At 36.0% G+C, this 19,016-nt stretch overlaps 1 protein-coding gene across 1 annotated transcript; it reads left to right on the plus strand.

The window, feature by feature from the left end:
• Positions 1-704: 704 nt before the first annotated feature.
• On the plus strand, positions 705-8,970 carry LOC117219825 (uncharacterized). The gene is made up of 5 exons (XM_033469293.2): positions 705-2,221; positions 2,289-2,416; positions 4,365-4,570; positions 5,962-6,214; positions 8,050-8,970. The coding sequence occupies exons 2-5, from the start codon at positions 2,399-2,401 to the stop codon at positions 8,269-8,271; spliced, it is 699 nt and encodes a 232-aa protein (XP_033325184.1). The 5' UTR covers positions 705-2,221; positions 2,289-2,398; the 3' UTR covers positions 8,272-8,970.
• Positions 8,971-19,016: the final 10,046 nt, after the last annotated feature.

A 19,016-nucleotide genomic window follows, 5' to 3' on the forward strand; every position in this document is an offset into this window, starting at 1 on the left:
ACGTAGCATTTGTACAATTTTACGTGGAGGCTGGAGCGTGGCCGTTGCGATTGAGTTAGCCCAGTGGTTCCAGTTTATGCCGCATCGAATAATTGAAGTTAGAATATCCCCGGAAGGTGATTAATCCCGCGGAAACACACCGCGGAAGTGTCAATAAAAATACCGATTAATCTGGATTTATTATTATTATAATAATATTTATAATTAAATTAAAAATAATAATATTTATAATTATGATTATAATCGGTATTTATTATATATATAATTCTATTATATATATCTATTATATATTATATATATAATAAATACCGATTATAATCGTAATTATAAATATAATATATATGATTGATATAATTATATAATTATAAATATAAAAATATAATATATATATATATATATATATATATATATATATATATATATATATATATGTATATAAAATAATAAAAATATATATATATATATATATATATATATATATAAAATGAAATATATATATAGAAGGTGCGTATATATTTCCATTAAATCCAGATTAATCGGTATTTTTATTGACTTCCGTTTATTTATACGAGATTTATATTATATATATATATATATATATATATATATATATATATATATATATATAATTAATATAATATATATATATTATTGGACGATGCTCTGCGATAGGTGAAGGTCCGTAAATCGATGCAGAATATTTCATAACGACGATACCGATCGTCGCGGTGCGTTATGAATTCATATTTGTTTGAACACCGGCGCCGCTTCGCGTACATTGTAAAACTGCGAACACGCGATTAAAAACTCGAATTATCGTTATATTCTTGTTGGACGGAGTGGCGAATGGTTGCGTACACGCGAACGGATTACCCGCGTACGAGGGATGATAATAATAAATTGTAATGGAAATCGAGCGAAAGGGGAAATGTTTTGGGAAGAGACGGGAACTACGAGACAATAGAAAATTGTTGACAATGGGGCCCTCGTGACAATAGTTTGCGGGGTGCTAGAGTGAACAGCGAAGACCTAACGTTAGAACGGAGTAAACAATAGGGAATTTATAACAATGTAATTCCGCTGTTACAGAAATATCGAGCCACACATTCTTCGTTTTGTATGTTCTTGCAATTCTCTTTCGAATCGGTCAGATTAAATTGAACTATAATTATACCGCAAAGAAAATGATAATAACGTTAGAAGGGAGTAGACAATAGAGAATTTATAACAATATAATTCCGCTGTTACAGAAATATCGAGCCATTCATTTTTCGTTTCTATGTTCTTGCAATTCTTTTTCGAATCAGTCAGATTAAATTGAACTATAATTATACCGCATAGAAAATGATAATAACGTTAGAACGGAGTAGACAATAGAGAATTTATAACAATGTAATTCCGCTGTTACAGAAATATCGAGCCATTCATTTTTCGTTTCTATGTTCTTGCAATTCCCTTTCGAATCGGTCAGATTAAATTGAATTATAATTATACCGCATAGAAAATTATAATTATACTTTCTCCCGCAACTCTGATGAACTGCGATCTATTAAAAATTCATTTAGTGGCGGAGTAATCGTTTCGAGCTGCTCGGAAAGTCCGGCTCGCATAGTCGAACTTCTAAATTATTCCACCGTCGACGGATAACAAAATGAAAATGATGGAATAAGTTTGTCGATCGCGGCCGATATTTGTTTCCAATGAGGCAGAAACCATGCAATTGGAACAGGAATCTCCGCGAAAGAAGAATTCCCTCTCACGTTTCGGCTCTCCGCGGAATATAGAGCAGAGTGGGGCAAATATAAAAGAAAGGTGAGTTTGACTTTCGGAAGCGGACTTTCGAGTCATGTGATGAAAGTGGTCTCACGTGGACGGTGCTCGTTCTACGATATTAACGCGTTCATATTGCCATAGCCGCCGAAAATTCCGCGACGTAATGATCTAATACGCGCTGAGAAGTTAATTGAAAAATTAACTTTGAAAGCCGATCGATTCGTCCGTATCGAATTTCCTTGCGATCTGCGAGACTCTCCGAATCTCTGCGAATTAAAAGAGTAATGAAAATAATATCATTATATAATAATAATAGTATTACAAATCTCTGAACTGTTTAATCTTCGTTTTATCAATTAAATCGCGTTGATTTTATCGAGTTTCCGTGGTCGTTCAGTGGGACACGATCGATGTTATTAACGACGACGACCGCTGTGCGCGGGAATGAGTGAGTTATGACAAATAGTACGCTGTTTTTTTCATAGCCGATGATTTAACCTGAATTCTGTGGATAGTGAGATGCGTAAGGTTCGCCTGCCAGCGGCGTTTTAATTTGTACGTGACATTATTAAACGTATTTAAAGAGGAAATAACGTGATTCAACGGACCGTGAATTGCTTTAACCATGAAGATGATACTAGGGGTGAGTTATACGATTGTTTCATTCATCGTTCTCATTGAAGATTAATTGCTTTCCCGCAAGCTTTTAATTTCACCTTATGCAATTATTTGCGTGAATGGTTTTAATGGAATTTTCGATACTTTTGTTGTGTTACGATAATATGGTTTATATAAACTGTTCTGCAATTGTTTGACTGTCCTTTGTCAAGTTTGTCTAGAAAAAGGCACTTCTGTTGAGAGATAGTTTGGAATTAACTGAAACTAAAATCCAGTTCTTTCCTTTGAATAATAAATATTAGTAGTAAACATTAGCTTGAAGTAAAAGTATTATATCATTTAATAAAACAGATGTTTCTATCATTTTTTTTCTACTTTGACCACACCATTTTTATTTAATTTTCAGTCATTCGACATTTCTTCGTAGAAATATTCATCTGTCAAGTAGTTTTTTTACATAATTCTATGATAAACTACGTATGAAAAATAAAATAAATGTATCATGAACTTTGGAATATAAAATGAATGAACTTTTGTTATCAAATATTGTTCGATAAAATTGTTTGTTAGAACATATATTACAATAGAAGTCGTACTATGTTTAAGTCTATACAATATTGTCATTGTTATAAAACAATATAAATTATATGAATTATATGAATTATATGAATTATATGAATTATATGAATTATATGAATTATATGAATTATATGAATTATATGAATTATATGAATTATGTGAATTATATGAATTATATGAATTATATGAACTATGTGAATTATATGAATTATATGAATTATATAAATTACATAAATAATCGCGTTCGGAGCTCGGCAGTTCCACTGTTAACAATTGATACAAAGTAACGATCGTCGTTGTTCAGGATGTCAGTAACCGAATATTTCCGGAAATTGTGATCGTTAGAGCGGTAACGAAAGTATCGGGACTCTCTCGAGTTCCGTGAAACGACAGAAACGAAATGCCGCAATCAGCCAAGAAATATCTTCTAATTGCGTATACGTATACGTATTCCCCCGGCCGTTTCCCTTTCATCCTATAGCGCGTCTCCTAGGCTGCCATCAACTCCGGTTTCACCGGTTCCGATACTATCTCCGATGCTTATCAGAGCTCGCTGTTATGGTACCGCTTGATTTTCGGAATCGGAGGGGACGTCGAAGATTGTCAGTATTTCATAGAGAGATTCTCCGCAAGCTGACGGCGTTTCGATAACATGAATTGCCAACGGTACTACTATGCAATGTGACGTTCGGAATAGCGATAATAATACTGTATACAGAGCGGCGCAACATAAAAGCATTACGCTCGGTATCTCCGTGACTTGCGGAGATAAGGAAACATTCAAATTCGTATGGCGTCGCTTAGAAATGCAAAGAATATCGATGCTGGCAAGTTATGGCATTTGGGAAATTAATAGATGTTTTGTGATTTCGTGAAATGCTTGTTCGAGTCAAGTAGAAATGCTATTACTCGTTATTTTATAGCGAATTTTTTTTCAAGGAGAAGTTGCAACAGTTTCTAACTCAATTTTAGGTTAACTCAATTTTATATTAACTCAATTTTACATTTAGTCAATTTTAAGTTCACTCAATTTTAACTCAACTCAATTTCAAGTTCTCTTATTTTTAAGTTTACTCAATTTTAAATTTACTTAATTTTAAGTATATTCGATTTTAAGTTCACTCAATTTTAAGTTCACTCAATTTTAAATGAACTCAATTCTAAGTTTTCTTATTTTTAAGTTTACTTAATTTTAAATTTACTTTATATTAAGTTTACTCAGTTTTAAATTAACTCAATGCAAGTTTACTCAATTTTAAGTATACTCAATTTTATATTGACTCAATTTTAAGCTTACTCGTTTTTAAGTTTACTCAATTTGAAGTTAACTCGATTTTAAGTGCACTCAATCCCTCCGAGATTAGAATTAAATAAAAAATGTACTTTTTCAACAGCGATGTCTGCTGGTCGCAATTGTTATCCTGCTGCTCGACATTATCGAAACCGGGGAGGCTTACAAACTGATGAGATCGTACAAGCGTTATAAACGTAGACCGTCGCATCGACCACGATGGTATACAGGTCATGGATCATCGAAGTACTACCATTCGAGGAGGACGCCACCGGAAGATTATTATTCTCACAGGCCTGACTATTATGGGTACGGAACGAACGTAAAAGTTTCACGACGGAAATGCACCGAGCTTCGTTCTATTTTTAAACGGAGGTTCCGATTACAAGTTGGAAACTATACTACACAATTCTAGTAAATTAAATATTTCAGAAATAGTTTAGAAACCTTATTTCGGCAATTGTTCGAATCTCGTCCTATTTGTCATCTTCATTATTATTTTCATCCAATTGAAAAAAAATTGGCAGGCTCAAAAAACATAAGAGTACCGATTGAAAATCGTACGAAATTATGAATTGTGGTCAACAATTGGGAATGGTGCCACCGTGGAACGCGGTATTCGCGAGCGTATAAATCGCGGAAATGTATTCAATTGTCGTGGACAGCATCATTTGGTCGCGTATTCGTACGATTTGCGTAATTAAAAGTTGTGCCGACCAATTTTCCGTTCGGAAACGACCGCTATCGTATTTAGCGGCGAGGCGGCCGCGTTTCTGCTGAGAACGAGGAAACAGTGGAGCAAAAATTAATTTGCTGGTTGGACGACAGTAGAACTCTATCGATTCGATGAAGTGCTGGAACGGGGTCGATGCCTCGGCATTTGACGAATTAAGTTTTTAATTGAAAAACCACGCGTGACTCTTCGCGATCGATTTAGGCTTAAGCGGATTTCTACGGAACACGTTCTGTTTCTATAATTGGATTGCAAATTCGGTCGCCGGCTATTGCTACATCTATTCGCACGTGACCGAGACTGGTAGCAGTCGAAGTAGCAATATTGTCGAGAGTATCAACAATAATTCGGGCTCGGTATTGTTTTTCTCTATTTTTCTTTTATTATTCGAAGCACTCAAATATCTCGGATATTTATTCGCTTCCCTACACGGACTGTTCCAAAAGTTACTCAATATCGGGATATAAAGGTTCCTCGGGTCATTTGAAGTAACTTTTTCCTTAGCGCAAACGCAATCCGAGGCTTCGTTTACGAGTTATTAACGAAAAACGCGAACCAATGAGAGATCGCGTACGGCTGTTGCCCCGCCCTCGCGACCACTGCCGCTGCGTCAGACGACTAGATCGCGAGGCGGCCGAGCCAATCAGCGGGCTTCGTCTCGCTCGCTGGCTCGGCCGCCTAGCGCCAGTTGATCTCGTCTCCCATTGGTCCACGTTTTTCGTTAATAACTCGTAAACGAAGCCTCGGATTGCATTCGCGCTAAGGAAAAAGTTACTTCAAATGACCTTAGGAATCTCTTCAACAATTTTGAGTAATTTCTAGGACATTCTGTATACATTTAGGAAAGGATTGAGTTAGCCATGCGTTCGCATATTATAAATAACTTAACAAATATTGTAAGCACTACGCATTAAGATCGCATGGTCTAAGAAAAGACAATACATACGAGAATACTCGACATTTTCAGGTCCCATACTGGTAACGAGGATTACGACGGGCGCGTCGAAAACAAACCTTACACCATCGTTATCCAATTACCGAAAGGCGAAGACAAGTACGGCAACAACGACTATCTAGACAGTAGGAGAAAATACGGGGGAGAGCCGGTTCAGGTGTTTACGAGCGAGAGTGATTACATCGACGAAGAGGATGATATCAAAAGGGATTATATGGACGACGCGAAGGTCGTTAATGTTAACAATAAGAGGGTGCAGATTAAGGTGAGTGGCAGGCGATGTTAAGTAACGAGTCGAGAATCTTTACGTATTTACAGCTCGTGGAAATGTTCGATTTATGGGCCGGTGGCGCCGGTTACTGTGCGCCGGACGATTACCGTGCCTTTCGTTTATATATTCTCGAGCATAATTCAATTTACATTTATCAAATTCTTAGAGTTATTCTTGCGAGTCTTCAAGACTTATCGAATTCGTTCGTTCGAATTCAATTAATTCTGTATTTGATAAACCAAACGGAGACTTTCTTGACTTTCTTGACTTTCTTAACTCGATTCGACTCGAATCATCCAGCATGAATCATTCACTGTGTCCAGTTGCAGCACGTCCGAAAGAAATTGGGTAGAATATTTCGATGCAAGTTAGCCACCGGACGTCGGGAGTCTTAGCAGTCACGAATGAAATTCTCGAGTTTTGCATGTCGTTTTTCGTGCGAGAAGTTGTGTGCACACGCAAGAGAACGTTTAACGAACGGCTGCGGCGAGCAGGACATTTCGTAGGTAAATGCATATTATATTTCCGATGCATTTTCGAGATTACGAACGTTCTTTATTCCCGACGCAGCGAATAATTTTGATACAATTTTGATGGTTTTCATACCGTTTCTAATCCGTGATCGATGATCGGTGGATTCGTTCGATCGCAAATCGTTTCGAACGTGTCTTGAAAAAAAATACGAAACCGAAGCTTGCGCTGTTTACTCGTGAACGGTAAATGTGTTTGCAGCGGAGAATTTTCTATCTGTTTTGTATCGCATTCGCAATGTTTCCGTCAGCTTCGGCGTACGCGATCGCGAGACATTTTACGCGATTTATATTTTCTTTTTATATGCTAGTTTTCGCGTTTATTTTCTTTGTCCGGCATCAGTGCAGCGTCAATATTTACTGAGTAAATCGATTTCAAAGCGACCGTTTGATAGTTTTTATTTTCGGAACGAAAATTGATAAAATACGACGGAGCCGTTGTGTGCTTTATGACTACAATAAAAATAGAAATGCTGCAGGGTTTGTTGCAAATATTGTTCAAGTAGAAAAATGGTCAATACTGGACGTTTGAACACAGATTTTAGAACTAGTCCAAGGTAAATTCTCCCTAATTTTCCTTCAGCTTGTAAATTATTATTATTATTATTATTATTATTATTATTATTATTATTATTATTACTATTCGAGCGTTACACCTTATTTTTATAATTGTTGACAATCGGAAACTATGAAAATAATTTTTGATTAGAGGCTGAAGGAAAATTGGGGAGAATTTACTGTATATAATTAATACTGACGCAGATATTGTGGTGCAATTAAAGGCAGCAGCTGTCAGATAAATAAATAAATTTCAGAATATAATTGACAGGTTATTCTGTCATCTCTGATTGGCAGAATGTAAACAATAATTATCCAAAAATACAGTTACATAGGTAAACATATTTTTAAAATGATCACAATCGCAAGGAATTATAAATTATGTACAATTTATTTATTTTATATTCATTTATAAGATAACTATATATATCCTGGTATAATAAACAATTCAGTTGTCTAAAATTGTCGCGTTACATTTCGACAATCCGAAAGGTGGATCGCGTTGTTCGGAAAGCGAATATATACGCATAAATATATTTGAACAAACGTTATATGAATTGTTGCCATTAAAAAGTTACTTTTAACTTTATCAAATTAAAAGAAAGACTTTATGTAAAATTATTGTTTTGTGAGTTATACTTTAGGGGATTTCAGTGACCTATATTCGATATCGAAACATTCCATTTACCTACATACTTCATTAAAATATTGTGCACTTAACGCGTTCTTCACCGAATGCAGATGATTAAAGGTGAAAAGCCGCAGCTGCATATCAAGATATCACGATCGGACGACGAGCAAGATACAGAATTTATTGACAACGCGAACATCACAGCCATGGGTTTACTAGCCGCGTCGTATGCAAATTTGACGATGTCGATGCCAAATCCTGAGGAGAACTGGACAACGCTAGAACCATCCACGATGTATCCGGAGGACTCCGACAGCAGTCAATTAACATAACAAAAGAATAAAACACCGTCACTTCGTTGCTTTGGAGGAGCTCGTTATCGTTTCTTCTCTTTGCTAATTTAATTTATTTCCGAACAAGTCGCAAGATTTATCGAACAAGTCAACTATTTATTATCCATTGTTTTATTACTCCCTTGCGGTTGTTTTATTTCTTATTTGTTATTTTATTGTAGTTCGTTGTAGTTCGTTGCAGTTTATTGTAGTTTATTATAGTATATTACAGGTTACTTCACAGTTTTTCATAGTTTATTGCACCTTATTGTAGCATTATTTTGTAAATTCTCGGCCAACGAGGTTGAATTTATCAAGAAAAAGACGCAAGTATGAATTAAGTATAAATATTACAGTAAAATGTCGTAAATTTACTATAAGTTGTACTTATACTTACATCGAGAATGTTTAGTTGTCATTAGTTACGATTTGTTTCATAATTTATAATTGGATATAATCATCAGTTAGTGAACGATAATAACACGTCGAAGTAAGCAACTTGACTAAAAAATAATATATCGTTTAAGACGAAATACAATGTCGCTATTTTATTTTTATTATTGTAATATAGCAATAATACGTGTATCGCAGTAATTAAAAGCAGAAAATATTGAAGCGCACGCGGGAGAAACTAACAAATTTTGGCTTTCGTAGTGTTTTTGCATCGAATGCATGAATAGAAACAATTACAAAACGAAACATGGAATCTGCTTTTGAATTCAGTACCTGGCTCGCATCGTTTATCAGTTAGCAGTAGTCGAGAAAATAAATGCTACGGGGATATAGAACGAACCTGGTGGAATCCTTTGAACAATACTATTGATTTTCCTCCGTGCCAGTTTTTCCCATGGGGCATTGTTTCGGAAAAGCACGATCATTCCAATCGCTTAATGGCAGCCGACCATTGTGTAATTAATTGTGATGTCGTCGATTCGACGACTTACGCATCGGCAGAAGCATGGGGACGTTAGCAACATCCACGATGGTCAATTAACATAGAAAATATAAATTATAATTGAAACGTTCGCGACGCTTCATCTTTCATTAAATGTTTCCATTCCTCGATAGAATTTTAAATCCAGCGAAATAGAAAAAAGAAAACGTGTTCTAATCGTTCGTTGAATTTTAATCGTAGAATCATCTCGCAGATTTCATTCCGCGTAATTTATATTTAAATGAACGTTCACATAATTTCCACGCTTACTCGCAGCTTTAATTAATTCGAATAAAGTTTAATCAGCCGGGCATTCAACGTTTATCCGAGATGCGATTAAGACAATTCGCCCTGTTTCCATTTCAACACGTGCAGCGAATTGTTAATTTATCTCCTTCGTCGTGCGTCGCCTATAATTTTATGTTTCGGCATATTTAACGATAAATCGTGCGTCTAAGAACGTCGTTCGTGTGCTATAATAGTAATTGTAAACGATTAAAATGTCGAATTAATACAATGTTTCTCGTGCCTCGAGTTCGTCGCGTTCCATTCTAACAACGCTGATATTCCGCTTATTAAATTTTCACGTCTCACTCGTCCGCATAAAAAATGTAATTCCTTCCTCAATCTTAAGAAATAATATCGCACGGCTCGAAGTAATGAACGACCCGGGGCCGGTCGCGAGCGATCCTACTACGACGACAAATGTCTCGTTTTTGTTCATGAGATTTCTCCGGCGGCAAGCGTTTCGCGAAATTTTACGTTTCGAATCATTCGAGGAACCTCACTTTTTAAATTCTATCCTTTCTCCTCGCGCAACTTCGTTTCGGCTGACGTTTCTTCATCTCTTGTTTCCTATCACTACCTCGACGATTTCACGTCGTAATAACTTCGCCTGGCTGAAAATAATGCGACAGGATTCTGTCGAAATTCCTCAAATGATTTCACTGTTTTGCATTTGTTTGCCACTTCGACTCTTTGACTGACGCCTTTCACTAATCCATTTGTGGGTTACAGAATTAATTAAAAATTCAATTTGTCAATTCTATTAAGTTTCGCAAGAGATAAGAATGCTGGAAAAAGTAATTGAAAATGCTTCGAGAATTCAGAAGCTTTGAAATTTTTATTCAATCGAATTAAATACCTTAATCTTACGAAACTCTTGAGGTTTTCTGTCGCGACCGTCGAAGTGTTAATTGCATTGTTAATTCCAGTCGATTTACGCCCTTTTATTAAACAAAATCATAATCATTCTCTCTAAGATCTTCGCCACCGACGCGATATTATAAGACGAGGTCTTAAAATACGCGCAGAAGGTGGTCAAGAGTGAAAGAAGATGCGTCGAAGGAGATAATAATAAGATTTCAGGGGGGGGAGGACGATCGATCAGGGTTCTCTCTCTCTCTCATCCACTTTCCTTCGATGTAGCTTTTATTTCTAACGTAACAGTCAACGAACATATTGCAATAAGAAATAACCGTGGTAATGTACACTGCTATTGCCGCCGTTCCCATTAGTTTCTCTCGCTTTCGTTTCATTCGTTCCTGCGGTATCTCATTCTATTGTTCCACGTTAGCCTCTGTACCTCGTTCGGTGCGATCCTCTTGATAACAGGGAACGGAACGCCGAAAAAGACACTCCCGTGGGTTCCCGGCCGGTCCCGGTGAAAGCCGTGGCTCGTCGGAAAACACGATTTGATTAAACAAATGTGCTTCTTTGCCGGCGGAAATAATCCGGCCCACGGTGAAAACCGCTCTGATACGGGACGCGAAAGACAGCCCGACAAATCCTGTGGTTTCGTTGAATAAATCGACATTGCATGGAAATTATCTTGCGCCCCGGTTGGCAGCATCGCTTCGCGCGAATTGTTATAAACATTTTCCGAACGGAAATTCCGTTGACAGAAGCATGTCGGAAGATTGATACGCGGATAGTCATTTTTGCATTCCGGGTCGACGTATTTTCTTGCTTAATTTGACTTCTCGGCGTCTCCTTGCGCAAAATGAAAATTGTCTGCATTAATAAATAATAATAAATAAATTAATAATAATTAGAAATAATTCAGAAATAATTAATTATAATATATATTGTAATTACAATATAATATATTTAGTAATATTTAATTTTAATTATAATATATAATATATAATTATATTATATATATTATATATATAATATATTAATTATAATAATTATAATATAATATATTTAATTTTGATAATAATCATAATATATTTTATAATTATAATATATATTATATAATTGTATGATAATATAATTAAAATAACAATTAATAATTATAAAATAATTTCTTTTCCGAAGAATTTTAACGAGTTGCAGACAATACGCGTTTTTAAGTTCTCTGAATATTTTTATCGTTTTCTAGTCGACCGATTAACTTTTGCCATAATTGCCTCGTATGAATAATCTGTGCTCTTGTTTTAGTTAGGAAAATGACCCTCGGCGTGGATCGCTCTATGATCTGAGATGCGCCATGTGAAATGATGTAAGGAACTGAATATGTGCTGGGCGTCTGCAGATTTAATTAAATTTTCGATGTTCTCGAAGATAAAAGGAAGCTACGGAGCGCACCTCGCGAGCGTTCAATGAACTTACCGCTTAAAATCTTTCAATGCTGAAAATTACATTCGCCTCGGCTTGAAAAGTTCACAGACACTTTAATTTCAATTACGAAGTGCTTCCGCTGTTATTTTTCGGATTCGTCGCTTTTGCCTACACGGTTCATTCGAAAGGAAATTAAATACGAACTCTGCTCGGCCAGGAAATGTTCCTCGAAATATGTCTGACGGATACATCTTTATAATAGCAAGAATCGTGAAAGAAAAAGATCAGAAATCAGCGATTTTGACTGGTTCGATGGTTCTAGATTGCTTAAATAAATAATGAAAACTGGAACTCAATTTAATGCAATTTTCTGGAGAATGTAAATTGTCTTAACTGTTTGCGAAACAAATAATTCGCATACAATAATAAGTTAATAATTGGCAAATAATAAGTTAATAATTGCCACACAATAAGGTAATAATTGTCACACGATAATAAGTTAATAATTATTAGCATCGACAAAGAGAATCTTAATGAAATCGAGTCGAATTTTCGAGGAGACGAATTCTTTTTTTTTACGCAATATTTGTACAATCAAGAGTGAAGAATGAACTACGAAGTTCGCAGGGGAATCGGTACGCCTTTGTTCGGACCTGAGGCATCGACGCTGTCTGAAATATGACCGATGACTTTCCTAGAAGATTTCCTTGGCAGCCGCGGTTCGTTTCTAAGCAAAACCTTTCGGCTGCTTCTCGTCGGTTTCCGTAATCGTTTCCATCGATTCACGTCAATCCCTTTAGGAATATTCATCGTGGAACGGTGATAATCGAAAATCGATGGGGAACGTCAGTAGTCAAGGTACACAAAGGTTGAACTAAGACCTGACACTTGATACGCATTATATTGGCGCACCGTTCGCGTTCGCGATTAAAACAACGATCGGCGCGGTCGCGGAACAAAAAGGCGCTGTCCGCAAGAAGTTTTTGCATCTCTTTGATCCGAGTGGCATAGGATACTCTTGCGATCGTGGTGATTTTAGGATTCCCGGTGCTGATCGACGGAGGGCGGATTTTATGCATTCGTGACCGAAATGAGTCGGTTCGATTTAAAACAATGGAAAGATCGCGTTTGAAACAGTGAAAAGTGTTCGAACGTGGTCGTACATTATTTCTAATTCGCTGAAGATGATCATGAGAAAAAGACTACTCTTACATTGTATTCTATACATTGTTGCACTGGATGAAAACAATTTTTATAGTAATTGTTATCACAACATAAAAACCCATTGGTTAATGAATTAATTCGTGTCGATACTAACAAAATTTTAGATTAAAACGGTATAATCACTTAAACCAAGCAAAAAGGTTCACCAATTAAATACAATATTATTGCAAATATAACAGTGATCACACACTGGTTATTATACTATAATCCATGTAAATATATTCGACTTTTTTATTGTACTCGTGCGATGGCTATATAAAATCTCTTGCTTTTTCTTTCTTCTTCGATAACAAAAGATTCCCTTTATCTGTGCGCATAAATGAATAAATAATAATAATAAACTAGTTCCTCTGTCACCCTAAAAAATTTCTCAAGTAACACAGAAGTTGGCAAATAAACTTTTTTAAAAGTAGAAATTGTACACGATTATTACGTGGTTAAATAAATATCAAACGCTACTTCCATACGTTTAACACCATTTCAATAAAACGTTTATTTGCCAAATTCTCTATTCCGTGAGAAGATAAAAATATTAACAGTCTATTAGCTATTTCAAAAATCTATTTCTCCCAGGCCTGCTGAAATTTATGACCGACAGGCTCACGTGCCGGCCGCACCGTCCCGGAAACAATATTATCGGTTAAACAAATTAACGGGGCCGGCGGTTGTAGCATGAATCATCAGCCGCGACCGGCGAGCATCGTTCCCGTCCGCTTTGTACGCGACATATTCCACGGTCGGATCCGCTCGGAAATGCCGAGTGCGCTCGCAGGAAGAAAAAACATGTTTGGCAAATACATTCGGCACGGTCTCCATTCGTATGTAAATAACTCGGCCTAAAATCAAGCCAGATATTTGCCGGTAGACCGGTCTCGCTGCCAATATCGACGAGTCCGCGGAACCGGGACACATAGGGACCCGCACGTCTCATCCCTCATTACGCGAACCATAATTGCCGCTCCGACGTACCCGCCGCTCTTTAAACTGTACCATTTCGACGTGATCGATGCAGCACGCGCTTATTATTACACGCTTGGAAATCGGCCGAGCAACCGTCCGGTATTCTTAAAAGGCTGCAACTCTTCCAAACCGGTTGAAACGATCGAATGTTTTTCGGTGAATTAATCGGCGACCGAAAATAATAGTAACGATAATATTTATCGATATTTATTATTTTTTTCATCATTATTTTATTACTAGTTTTATCGTTATTTTTACTATTATTTTATTACTGTTTTTATCGTTATTTCTATTATTATTTTATTACTATTCTTATCACTATTTTTATTATTATTTGTATTATTACTTTATTATTATTATTTATTTATTTCACGCTATAATTTTGCTTTTCCTTTGTTTCTCTTTTGAAGCGGTGGAAACCTATTTGTTACAAAAAGTTCAAGAAGATTTGCAAGCAATAGAAAGAAAGCAAAACACTTATATTACAGTATAAGAAAAATGAAGAAGTAAAAATAATAGTGACAATGATAGTGAATATAGATTAAATAGCAATAAAAGGGAGAAATACGAATTAACAGCTGCTTGGAAAGAAATCAGTTGCTTAAAAAAATCAAACGATGGAGCGATTTGAATTTTTAGTTACAAATAGCAATTATAAACTAACCGAAGATAATTCGATCATCGTCGATGGCGAAAACTGGTTACGAAAGTCATTAAAACTGGCCGTGAAAGTAATTAAAACGGTAACAAACGTACGCGAATTAAAGCGGAATTCGGCGCGTTCCATGTCTCCGTCGCGTCTCTGAAAGATCCAGGCTGGGCGGACAATGATTTTTCGAGGACGCGAGCTTAAGAACTAATTGAAGAATAATACGCGAGCGCGCGATATCGAGCGTTCACAACGGCGGCGCGTTGCTTCGGAACGCTTTGAATCGGATGAAAGGATAATAAATCTTTTGCCCCGTTGATTGATTTTTTGGCGCCAGTTTGATCTTGGCTCGTGGAAGAAAAATACCACGTTCCGGGAGTCCCAAAGTTTCCCGTAATAACTTTACGAATGCCAGCAATAAATCGAGATGGGTTGCGTTGTTAAAAACTAATAACAAAAGTAAGATAATGCTCTGGTTTTTAATTTCACGGGGAATAAAACGAGACGAGTGATGCTCATTTTCAAATGAAACTGATACAATTTATCAACTGTTGATCAGTTTTCTTAATAAACATACATCTTTATGCGGGAATGTTGTAAATAGTTGCGAATTCGAAAACACATAAGGAACAGAAAACAATAGCCACAGTTTCGTCGTGTTGAGTGAAGAATAAATCTGAATCGGATGAGATAAATGATTATATTTATCTAAATGGTATTCACATTATATAAACATAAATAAAGGTACATGACGATACTTAAATTAAATTAGACAAACTACATTCGTCTTTATACAAACTCGAAGTCATGCTTACATCCTCGTGTAACACCGTTGTTCGTGTGTAAAAATGTCGGCGCGCAAGCTCGGTGAAACATTCTCTCGATCGTTCATCGAACGTAAAAGTACCGCAGATAATTGACCGCTTTTCTTTTTTCTTTCGTCTTAACATAAATTCCACCGAATTGTGTTTAATCGTTTTACGTCCGGTCGTCCGGTCGCCTCGTGTCAATTTACCCGTCGCCGTTCAAACACTGGAAAAATCATTAGCGTCGCCAGGACGGACGGACGAAGGTTCGGTCTCGGTCTCGCGTCTGACTAGTACGGTCCGCTACTACTGATCTCGCCGGGACTGACCGTCTTGCCCGTTGCCGGTCAATATTAACTCTTTGACTGGCAGTATCCCCAATTCTGAGCATATTCAACCGGCCGACACAATCTGTTTTATCTGGCAACCGAGCTACAAGTGTCAGTTACGCGAAGCTTCATCGGAACGATGCATATCTTGCTAAGGGTTATCCTCGTAAAATCCGATCTGTCGCTTTTGCGACGAGACCGTACACAAATAGAAGACAGCAGACACGAATAGAGCATTTTATCTCGTGGGGAAATTAAAGCTTTATTTTTATTTAAAAAGTATAGAAGGAAACGTAATTTTCTTTTAAATATCTCGTCAAAATAATTTCCATACAAATCATTTCATTTTCCAATTCATTTTATTTTTAATGTATTTTATATATTCAATGTATTCAATATATTCAATTATATATTCAATATATTCAATATATTCAGTAATATATTCAATATATTCAGTAATATATTAAATATATTCAATTATATATTCAATATATTCAATATATTCAATAATATATTAAATATATTCAATTATATATTCAATATATTCAATTCTATATTCAATACATTCAATTATATATTCAATATATTAAATATATTCAATGTATTCAATATACTCAATATATTCAATATATTCAATTATATATTCAATATATTCAATTATGTATTCAATATATTCAATTATTTATTCAATATATTCAATTATGTATTCAATATATTCAATTATATATTCAATATATTCAGTTACATATTTAATACATTCAATTATATATTCAATATATTAAATATATTCAATATACTCAATATATTCAATGTATTCAATATACTCAATATATTCAATTATATATTTAATATATTCAATTATGTATTCAATATATTCAATTATATATTCAATATAATCAATTATATATTCAATATATTCAATATATATTCAATATATTCAATTATATATTCAATATATTCAATATATTTAATCAATTATTATCAATTACTACAATTAATGTAGATTACTTTCTAATTATGATTCCTTGAGTAATTCGATCGTAATTCTGCGCAACCCTGACACAAACCTTGGACAAATAAATTAGTTAATTTCTGAGTAGTTCACAGAATGGAAATTACTTCGATGAGTTACTCGATGTTTCGAATACGATTTGCGCGTCGAAGCGGGGTGCCAGTCAGAGAATTAACGTCGTCGATACTACGAAAAAAATAATTCTCGAGTTTCAACAGAACGGTTTAGTTGAAAAGTCGCGCTAAATCTACGTAACGAGTACTTTGAGTAGATGAAAGGGTTCCTCTAAGGACTTGAAAGCTTCAAAGCGTTCGAATGCAATTACCACGATATGTAATACTGTCTCGTATGTACAACACTATAATCGATATCATATTTTACAATTTTCCCTTACTATACACATACAAAAATAGAAGCGCGCCGGTATGAATATATGTATGCACGCCATCGCGTGATTACGGCATGTGGCACAACGTCTTTTTTCTTTTTTTCCCTTTTGACATTCCTACTACTTTACGTATTGTCATTAAAAACTATACGTTACGACGTCCTACAGTTTTCCGACTGTGACACTAAATCGATCGCGATCGATCAAATCGAAAAAACTCGTTGGCATCCTATTTGGAGTTAAATGTCGAAGATACACTGGTGCGGCGGGTGCGAGAATCGCCCGGGAAAACTCTGAAGCTTTTGCTGAGGCCATTTCGATGTGCGCGAGTCCTTCGTCGTTCTCTACGTGTGTGTCCGTGTGTATTTATAGTTAATCGGAAACAGTAGTAGCACGCCGTACCACTGTCAGTCGTACGTCGGATAGATCTTTTTATTTCGCAATGCGCTGTCGTGTTCGGCTTCGACTAATCGCGCACGATTCGAATTTCTACTGTAATGGTGTCTGACTTACCTGAACGAGTGAACGCTTCTAGCAGGTTTAACAAGGACGCGCGCGGTACAGTCTCGATACGTTCGATAATTATCCTCGGGAATGTACAGCGATTTCTCCGTAATTCGCGCTCGGATTGCGCACGAAAATGGACGATTTGGGAAAAGGTGATGCGATTGTTCGAGACTTGCACCTCGTTTGTATAGTCGCCGATTGTTAACAACTATAAAAATGAGACGCAGAGCTCAACAATCGAATCTCTTCTTTCTGAATTATCTCTTTTTTTGCGCAATCTAAGCGCGAATTAGGGAGAAATTACTGTACGTCGGTATCAAACGACAACATAAACGTGTTGGAACGTGAGGGATTTTTTGTTCGACCGTCTCTGAAAAAATAATGATTATTCGCCGTAGTCGCAGACGACGCTTTCAACGAGTAATTCTATCGTAAAGTGTGCTTCTCGTGACCGACGCCTTGCAAACATATTTTTCGCTCGATGAATATCTTTTAATTACGTATCCGCGCGTAATCGGGCGATAAGTACATATAGAGAGACACGTGTGTTTGGGTTGGACACACAGCTGGAACCACTTCGGTGATTTCGCCGGTATCGATTCCGCTGGTAATTGGTCGCGATGAGTTTGATTAGGAAGCATGTCGCATGTTACTTAAATTTTGTTGTCGTTCGTAGTTCTCAAACTTCGAAGCTCGTTCTCGAAATAAGAATAAATTATGGTTGCAGATGTTGCACATAGCCAGTAACTCGATTTTATTATCGCTGTACTAAAAAAAGGATGAATATAGAAAAATAGTAACCTTTCTTTCATGATGTCATTTCGTTATTCGGATCGCAAATGTTCTTCGATGACGACAATGATCCTCGAACTTTAAAAACTGTACACGATAACGAAATTGAAATGACATGCGCTGTTTTTGAAACCTCGCACGCTCCTTCAATGAAAATCGAAACCCATTTTGTTTTTATTTTGTTTGTTTCAGACAGTAAAATTCTTTTATTCGTGATTACGTTGCGATTTCAGATATTTAAATAAAATATGAAATTAGAGAAAATTAACGAAACGAAGGTATAAAATGAAAATTAATAAATCTGTTAAATTATCTTTCGTGCAACTGTTTTTGAGGAGCGTTCGAGGGCGAAACTATGCAACTACAGCGATACTAATTGTATATTTCTTACCAATTGCGTGTCCCACGTGTCTACAAATGCGAGCAAACAAATCGGAGAATCGATTTAAATTAAAAAAAAAACAAAAAAAAACAAAAGCAGTGTTTCGTGTTGGGGTGTTGGTACACGACGAAGTAGGAAATCTATTTTGTGACAGTCTATTATTTACCAAAGAATTATACTGTTGGAGTTTCGTTAGT

This window comes from Megalopta genalis, chromosome 5 (assembly GCF_051020955.1).
Source record: "Megalopta genalis isolate 19385.01 chromosome 5, iyMegGena1_principal, whole genome shotgun sequence".
Taxonomy (NCBI): domain Eukaryota; kingdom Metazoa; phylum Arthropoda; class Insecta; order Hymenoptera; family Halictidae; genus Megalopta; species Megalopta genalis.